General features: G+C 31.8%; 1 protein-coding gene across 3 annotated transcripts in view; it reads left to right on the top strand.

Moving 5' to 3' along the window:
* Nucleotides 1-5171: 5171 nt before the first annotated feature.
* The window catches only part of LOC110021127 (transcription initiation factor IIE subunit beta-like), a 6227-nt gene continuing 2025 nt past the window's right edge, over nucleotides 5172-9373 (top strand). The window contains exons 1-5 of one of the 3 annotated variants that reach the window (XM_020719477.1): nucleotides 5172-5309; nucleotides 5454-5503; nucleotides 5690-5969; nucleotides 6497-6628; nucleotides 8918-9034. In XM_020719477.1, coding sequence (XP_020575136.1) covers nucleotides 5712-5969; nucleotides 6497-6628; nucleotides 8918-9034 — 507 coding nt within the window. In that variant the 5' untranslated portion in view covers nucleotides 5172-5309; nucleotides 5454-5503; nucleotides 5690-5711. Of the gene's footprint in view, nucleotides 5310-5398; nucleotides 5504-5689; nucleotides 5970-6496; nucleotides 6629-8917; nucleotides 9035-9373 lie in introns of all 3 variants that reach the window. The other 2 variants (XM_020719476.1, XM_020719478.1) reach the window with 2 other exon arrangements.

Genomic DNA, 9373 nt, shown 5'->3' with positions numbered 1-9373 from the left:
AAATCCACTAGATAAGTGGTTTACAAAACCATAAGATAATGAAGAACACAATACTTAGCTTTTTCCCTTTGAAAGAAAGAAGAAAATCTCTCCCACAAAATCTCCCGCCGATCCATGCAATGCTAGAACATCTCCTTACAAATTCTCTCAAAATCTCCTCTCCAATCTCTCCAAAATGGTAGAAATCTACATTTCTACTCCTATTCTAAAAAACTCATACTTTCTTCACACTTTTCCTAACATTCCTCTCACACAAACCCTTTTTTTCTAACCTAAATTCATTCTTTTAAAGTGTAGGGACGAAGTTTGAAGAGTTGCCACAAGAGTCCTTTCAAAAAGCGTCCAAATACGTTGAATTTTGGCCCATAACCACCAAAAGTCGGTCCATAGTCGTCCCGGACGCCGTCAGCGAGCTTTTCTGTCATTTTTTGGTCTTCTCGGGTAAATCTCGCCGTCGGTGTCGTTTTGGGCGTCGTTAGCAAGCAGACTGCGCAGGTCCACCGTTTGGCTCCGTTTTAACTCTGTTTCGCTCCATTTCAGTTGTGTTGTGTTCCTAACAGATAGCCCTACACAATAAGCATGAAAACAACCTTCTTTTAAAGTGTAATCTCATTCAAAAATATGCAAGAAGCGTAAAAGAGATTAAGCATCGAAAGACTTATCGAAAGGTGACAGAGCAAAATTTCATTTCTTGCTCGTTTTTGCTCCAAATTGCACCGTTTTTACATCTTTTTGCTCTAATGACCATAATTCATCATACATGCAACAAACCATCAAAAATACCCTTCTTTAGAGTGTAATATCATCAAAAACAGTGTAAAATAGGTATGAAAATCTCAACATATTTTCCTTTGGTCAAATTAATGAAAATTTGGAATTTCATAAAGGATAAATTTATAAATTTTCAAATTAATGAAATTTGGAAGAATAATTAAATGGGAAGATATTAAAGTGAGGGGTTTAATTTTAGAAGATCATAACTCACTGATTTTAACCCTCAACTAATGATTTTGAGTTGATTTATAATTTATGATAAGAATTATATATATATATATATATAGATATTAAAAAATCATTTTTCTTAATTACAAATCTACCCATTAAACCTTAAGGGCTTAATAGTGAATTAGGCTTAATCAAAATTTTATCTAATGAGGTTTTAGAAAATAACTTATAATTAATTTAAAATCTTTCAAAACACTACAAGCCCATTTTTAAAATCAAATTAATTAATTTTCTTAATTAAGTCAAGTTGCCCCCAAAAGGTCTTTACCTATATAATCTTTTAAGTGAGATATCAAGTGATGTTTACTCCACTTAAGGGATAATCAAAACATCATGATTCATTGAGCATAAGGGTATTAATTGGATGAATTATATAACAAATACAATAAGACCAAAACAAACTCAAGGTAATTTCAGGAACTATGAAATGTCTAGGGTATTACCCGAGACTTCTTCATAATCCTTTGAAAATCTTGAAAGACATTTGAAATTATTATGATTTGCTTAATGGAGTCATCCTCAAAATTTGAAACCACTAAGATATAACATAGGATCTGGTAGAGATAACTCAAACTTGTATTTTATACTTTCCTTTATAAGCATGCTTTAATTCCTGCAAAATTATATATACATATATGTGTTTTGCAAGTACTGACTTTTCAGGTGGAGGAACGAGAAAACTCGTAAGGTACAATTTTACAGTTCACAAAAGCATTTTCTCTTGCATAACTTCTCCACGCCTATCTTATAATCACAAATATACAAATGTCTCAATGCAGCAAAATAAATCCTTTGTACATGTAAATACATACGAAAAAACATCATAAAGAAAATATGATGAATTTTGAAATTATCCAATGATTTTCTTATTTAAAATACTAATTTATTTTCATTTTAGCTTTATATACTACTATAATCAATTAAGACGTCTCTATCGGATAATCAGGAATCCCTTGAAGGAGGTAACCTATGGTTGCTAATGAGATTTCCCACGGTCTAAATGAAAATATGGAACTCATTAAGTTGAGTTTAGTAAATTCATTTGGACTAAGTGAATCCAATAAAAAATAGTGATGCCGGAACGAGAGAACCGTAGGATCCTAACCAGTGTCGCTCCAATCAACTTTAATATGCCCCATAATATTTAAATGACCATAATCATATGAACATTTGATTTGACATCATGACTTAACACATTAGAAAACTTAAACTCATCACGACAAGAAGTTTGGAGCTAGCATTGTGAGCAACAAGGCCATCTTCAACAACATGAGAATCTACATTAGCATATCTTTTCTTAGAATTAAACAACAATCCATAAGATTTCGAGGTTGTTTTCTTATGCAACATAAATCTTCAACTTTTCTTTAGGCCTTTGTATAGCTCTGCTTAGGATACCAAGGTTGTCGTCTGTCACGACCTAAATCTTCATATCTTTTAGGCTATTTATGTAATCGTTTCACACGAATATAAGCCCTAATTAATAAAATTGGCAGGATGAAACATTTAAATACTTTTCCTCTAAACTAAAGCCAAACCATAGGATAGAATGAGAAATCACCCAGGTTCTTCTCTGGATCTATGACATCCCCTAGTTTTTCCTCCTTTGAACTCTACAACGAAATGCTCCAAATTTGAGTCATTCCCTTTTCACATCTCTTTGTCCGATCTCGTTGAAAAGTCATATCCTTTTGACCTCCTTGAAGATAATATTTCTTGATTTTTATCGAGAGTTTTCTTAAGTGACTTTGGTCATTTAAGATGTAATTAACTATAGGGGCTTGCCCTTATAGGATATTTTTTTGAACCCAACTTAATATAAACCTTATTTAATTCTTCGTATTAAATATGAAAATTTGTTGGCTAATAAAATAGTTTCGCATACCAAACAGATGTCATATATTTCTTTGTTTATTTAATTGAGTCTCATTCTCAAGCCTTATGTTTATCCTTCAGGATAGATACATGGTTTGAGGTATAATGCTCTTTCATTTAAACTGTGAAAAATTTGGGGTCAGTTTGATTCCATATATTTTTTTTCTAAACTTATATATATATTAACTTGATTATTAATTAGAAATATCAAAATTAATTAAATTAATAATAAATAATTAATTAACTTTCATAATGAACTAATTTTTATGCATACTTTTTTGCTATTTATTATTAATTATTAAATTTATTTTTTGGGCAAGGTGAACTCTTGAACCCAACACATTGAGATTTCTTACCTTTTTTTTCCAACCAAAGTGCTTATATATTTAGGGCTATCAAAACGGCTCGTTGTTCGCGAACAGCTCGTGTTCGACTTGTTAACAAGCTCGTGTCCGGCTCATTCGCTAAGTTAACGAGCCGAACACAAACAACACGAAGAAAGATTTGTTCGTGCATGTTCGACTCGTTTTGGCTCTAAATACTACTAATCAATTATATATATATCTATATATGTGTGTGTATTTTTTATGCTCAGGGATTCATTTATATAATAGTCTAAGGCACCTTCCAATTTAGGAGTGGATTTTGCTTTAGTATTCGGGTACATTTCCCCAGTCAATGAAATAATGGATGTATTTTCTTAATTTTTGTTATTATGGAGTATATAAAATAATTTTTTGTTAGTAATTAATAATTTTAAGTTATTTAAATTATTCAAATCTATTTAATTAATTTTCATGATAAAATAAATTTTTTTGTTTTATATTTTGGCTAATTAATATTAATTATTATATTTAATTTATTGTATTATTTTTTTAATCAATGCAACCTAATATTTTTAAATTTTAAAACTATTAAATTTGATAAAAGAAAACCATGAAACATGCTCAAACAAGCCAATCCAATTATTACGTTAGTACACCGCATGCACAACTGTTTGCGGAGTCCAATCTCGTGCTACATACAAAATGAAAAAATAATGGAAACGTGCGAACCGACTTGACCGATGAGTTATAGAAATATTTCATCACATAAAAATAATCCTTTGAGTTATTCTAAATACTTTTCGCGTTATTCATATGTTATTGATGTATTATTGAGGGTTTAAGAATATTCTCCTACTCAATAACACACTAATAACACATAGTAACACATAATAACACAATTATACACTCCCTAGCCCGCGGTATAACACATGAGTAATATTCCATGCGTGTTATATCGCAGGCTAGGGAAGTGTTATAGGGCGGTTGTATATCACGTGGGGCGGCGTTATAACCCGCGGTATAACACGTAGAGAATATTCCCCACGTGTTATACCGCGGGCTAGGGAGTGCATAATTGTGTTATTATGTGTTATTAGTGTGTTATTATGTATTATTATGTGTTATTAGTGTGTTATTAGTTTGTTATTAGTGTGTTATAGAATAAAAACAATTTATTTAGATGTCATAATTTATATTTATTAATAATTTATAGTTATTTAATGTGTTATTGAGAGTTTAGGAATATTTCGTGTTATAGGAATATTCCCTCGCGTTATTCTGAATATTTTCTGTATTATTCATGGGTTATTTAATTCGTTATTGATGTGTTATTCATGTGATATTCAGAATAATACGAGAGAATATTCCTATAACACGACTACAAAGATAAATAACGCAAAAAACATTTGTTTAGGCTCTGTAACGCATCAGTCGTGTCGGGTCGCACGTTTTCAATTTTTTTTTTTTTATGTAGGTGAGCTGGTCTTCCACATGTCAGCACAAATTAAACTCCCAAAACAACTCTGCATGCAGAGTCCTGATGTAATAGTTTTTCTAAAATTAGATATCATTTATCCAAATTCAAGAAATCCATGATGAAATAGCTCACCAAAAAAAAGGCATTGACGAGATTTGTGGTGTGTGATGATAAAAATCAAACTTCAATTATTTTGTTACTAACAATGAAAATAATTATTAAAACAAGTAAAAATAAATTTAATTTTTATTCCTAATTTAATCCTTCATTAAATTAGTTGTTTTTCTATAATTATTTATTTATTTAATTATTTATTAACTAATAATTTAATATATTTTAATAAATAAATAAATATTTATTTATTAAACTAATTAATAATTACTTAACAGTTTTATTAAATAAATTAGAATTTAATATATAATTCAATTTTATTAATTAATATATAATTTACAGAGCACACTATTCTTACGTTTCTACATAAGTTCCGCTTCTCCTTCCCCTTCTCCTTCTCCTTCTCCTTCTCCGTCCCCATCTTCCTCGAAACCCTAGCCTAAAGCTACAAAGTGTACCGAAACTCCCATCTTTCTCCTCCTCCCGCTCCGCTTCTACCCGAAACATTGAGGAAGGTGAGTTCAAGCGAGCCTTTCTTTCTCTTCGCGCTTTCGGGATTTACTAAATCGGCCGAACGGAAGGATTTACTGAATCCCTGTTTTAGGCGCCAAATTGGCGAATTCTAGAGATTTAAATTGTCCATGGTGGCCTTCTGGCAGGATTTGTCTTAAATCCTGGTTAATTCTTCCTTTACCAGACAGCCCTTAAGGTAAAACGGGGGAGAAATGGGGTTTTGTATTTTAATTTGCTCATTAGGTTTATATTTTGTTCCTTTATCATCATTTTAATTCTTCAAAGCGAGAGATCATTACTGCAGTATCTTATTTTTTTTACTTGGGTCTGATTTGAAAGCAAACTATTATATAACTGATCGGGCATTGAATATTTGTTTTAGGTATTATCGTCAATTTTTCCTGATGTCGTTGCAAGAGAGCCTTAACAGATTTAAACAGCAGCAGGAGAAGTGCCAATCCACGCTTACTAGCATAGCCAACAGAAGTTCAAGGTCTACCCATTCTCAGAAACAAGCCCCGCCAAGCGCTTCTTCAGCTCCATCAAGAGTTGCTGCCCCTGTGAAATTTTCAAATGATACTGAGAGGCTTCAGCACATCAATGCTATTAGGAAATCCCCTGTTGGCGCGCAGATAAAGCGTGTGATTGATTTACTTTTTGAGGCATGGGCTTAACACCCTTTTACTTGTAATTGCAGCCATGAAGGATGAGACTTGAACATCATTTTTACTTTAAAATACTAATGTTTAGTAGGGCTGTTGAGGTAATTAGTAATATCAGACTATCTTGTTGAAATTTTTTTTAAAAAATGTATTTCATTGGAGAATCTATCAACCTGCTATTCTAACACAAAATCAGATAGGAAAAGGAATGGAGCAAGAATGGGCTATTTGAGTTTTTGTCTGCCACCATTATTTGCATGTGCAAAGTAGTTTTTCTCCCCCTTTTAAAAGTTTTTTTTTTTCTTTCTAAAGCCAATCTTTATGCAAATACAATCATTTTCAGTTATATGAGTTGAAATGATAGGATATAAGCATGAAATAGCCATAATACCACTTTTAGCATCTTGAGTGTTTTTATTTCTAGCTTATGTCATATTCTCATATGATAACTGCTGCCATGCATAATGCATCTGTCCTTTTGCATTCACCTGGACGATGACATAAGAATTTTGGGTGCTTATGTTCAGACAAGGCAATCTTTTACTCCTGAGCAAATAAATGAAGCATGCTATGTGGACATCTTGGGCAACAAAGCTGTATTTGACAGTTTGAGGAATAATCATAAAGTACATTATGATGGGAGGTGTTTCTCCTACAAGGTAATGTCCTGCACTATTTATTTTCTGATCGTGATAAGGAGATAGCACTTCACTTAGGGAAAAAAAAATTGAATTGTAGTTTTTCTTGTTTCTTTTTTGCCAGAAATCTTATCTTTCGAGCTTGCAAGTTGAGGAACTAAAAATTTCTTGTATCCGGAAATAATCCTTAGCTAAATGAGTAAAGTGTTCCAAGTTACAAAGCCAAAGATGAGAAAATGTGTTTGAATCTTTGAATTTACGTTGTATATTGCACTTATGATCTTCTATATGTTGCGCTGTTGATAAAGCATAGCCTTTTAGGTCCATGTGATGGTTATGGCTAAATAAAAGAAGAATCAATTTTTTTTGTTCTTCTTCAATTTCCATTTTTTATATTCATGCTAATGGTAAGAATGTTGAAAAATAATATCGTATCATTTCTTTTTTTTATTTTAAAGTTTTAGTTTGTAGGGTTTAGGGTTTTTTAACTACAAGTAAGATAAAAACGGTTAGAGTACAAATATAAAATGTATGCAAAAGAAAAAAGAACACAGACTTTTATGTTTCTACCTCAATTGGCCTACTTTCATCCTAATCCCCCCTTAGATTAGGATTCTACTATTGCTGGCAAATTCACTTGATCGGTTTAGTGGAAAATCATCACAATCATAATCTCTTTAATGGGTGATTGCTGCCCAACACACATTAATTACAAACAAATCCAATAATCCTTCCAAGACTTGGCAAATTAAATGTAGAATGAAATACATGGGAGGAAACTAAATTACTTTATTGCAATGTGTTGACTGTTAAAGAAAGATAGCATAATCATGTTCTTTTGACTGTTAAAGAAAGATAGCATAATCATGTTCTTTTGACTGTTAAAGAAAGATAGCATAATCATGTTCTTTTACAATGAATCAAAAAATTTTGCTTTTTACCTTGATTTTGATTTTTCCTTGAAATGTTTGGAATGAGGGATTTAGAGTGAAATGGAACAAATGAGATTTGACAATTGGATTTTAACATTTTAATGGTCTCAAAGATTTCTATTTATAATTCTAATTACAGCATCCAAACCTTACCTAATTGCTTTCGAAGAGGCTTTGAGGAAAGTTTTATGAATGAATGGTTTCCATCCATAAAGATTACTGGCCATAAAGATTACTGGTCATTGCATTACATGTTGTGGCTTCACAGAGATCCTATAAATAATTCATAATGATCTGCAAATTTAATGATGCCTCAATATTGACTTAATGGCAGTCCATTGACAACCTAACAATGTTGCATATGGCTGATCATCCAATGTCCTAATTGCTATTTGTAAACAGGTTTTGTTGGTCCACTATTTAAAGGGAGCTACAAACCTACTAGCAGTGAAAGTCAATTCTATAATTTTATTATAGAATATATAACCTTCCATTCGATTTTATTAACATATATATTTCATTGTTAGGATTAAAACAGAGTGACGGCTAAATTCAAAATAATAAATTAATAATTTTAATATTTTTTTAAATTGAATTCATTCAAGTTTAGATGAAGAGCAATGGAACTCAATTGACATGCAATAACATGCTCGAAGATTAATAGAAGACTCAATACAGCATGCCTTCAATCTTATTTGAGAAAGAGTCCTTTTTTAATGTCTTCTTGTTTCGTTGTATTTTAATCATGTATCCATGTTTGATCAATTCAACATAACTTCTACATTTTATCAATCCTATAATCACTTAATTTGAAACATTAGTACTTTTAGGCATATGTTTGTTACCATCAAAATCAGCTTATCAGATCAAGGGCTCATGGGGTTATCACCAAATAAATAAAAATTTTATGTAAGCTCCTTGTGGCATTGGTGTAAACACTGGTTTCCAAATTTAGCATAGTTTTTGTGGGGCTGTGCCTGTGGCTGAACTTCTCTCCCTTGAGGAAAATATTCTTTATCATGTATTATCTTCTGTTGTGGATCATGACATTCAAAGTGTATAATGTTTCTAAAACTTTGTGGCTGATAAAGTAGAATTTGATTATGATTTTAACATTCAGGTGGTAAATTTTAGTCAATGACTAGTGCGAATGCACTTGTTTTAACCAGTATGGTGTTTTTGAAACTAATGCAATTTTCTTTCTTCAATCTTTCTTACATATTATTTCGCAAGTTGTTTAACTTCAGATTAAAGTGCATGGAGTTGCACAAGGAAAGTAGTACATATCTTTTATGGATTATATGGAGTTAGTGTTTTGGAGCATTGTGTGGGGGTTTTTTCAATGTTTGATATAGTTTTGATCTTGTACAACATGCAGTCCAAACACGATTTGAAGAGTAAAGATCAGTTGCTATCCTTGATTAGAAAGTTTCCGGAGGGTCTTGCTGTTGTTGATGTGAAGGATTCATATTCATCTGTTATGGACGACTTGCAGGTAATTTTGTTATTCTTGATAGCTTTTATCTTTCTGGATGTTGCTGATGAGGGTGATGGGTATAGGCTAGGGCTGTCAAAACGGCTCGTTGTTCGCGAACATCTTGTGTTCGGCTCATTAAGAAGCTTGTGTTCGATTTATTCGCTAAGTTAACGAGCCGAACACAAACACCTTTTTTGTGCTCGATATATAAATGAGCCTAGCACGAAACAAAGTTTGTTCATTCGTGTTCGGCTCGAAATACTACCTATCAATATATATATATATGTATATATAATTTATGAGTAGTATTTCGAGCCAAAACACTGAACATGAACGAACAAATTTTTATTCGTGGTC

This window comes from Phalaenopsis equestris, unplaced genomic scaffold (genome assembly GCF_001263595.1).
Source record: "Phalaenopsis equestris unplaced genomic scaffold, ASM126359v1 Scaffold000121, whole genome shotgun sequence".
NCBI classification, from domain to species: Eukaryota; Viridiplantae; Streptophyta; class Magnoliopsida; order Asparagales; family Orchidaceae; genus Phalaenopsis; species Phalaenopsis equestris.
This window is presented reverse-complemented; position numbering and strand designations above follow the sequence as displayed.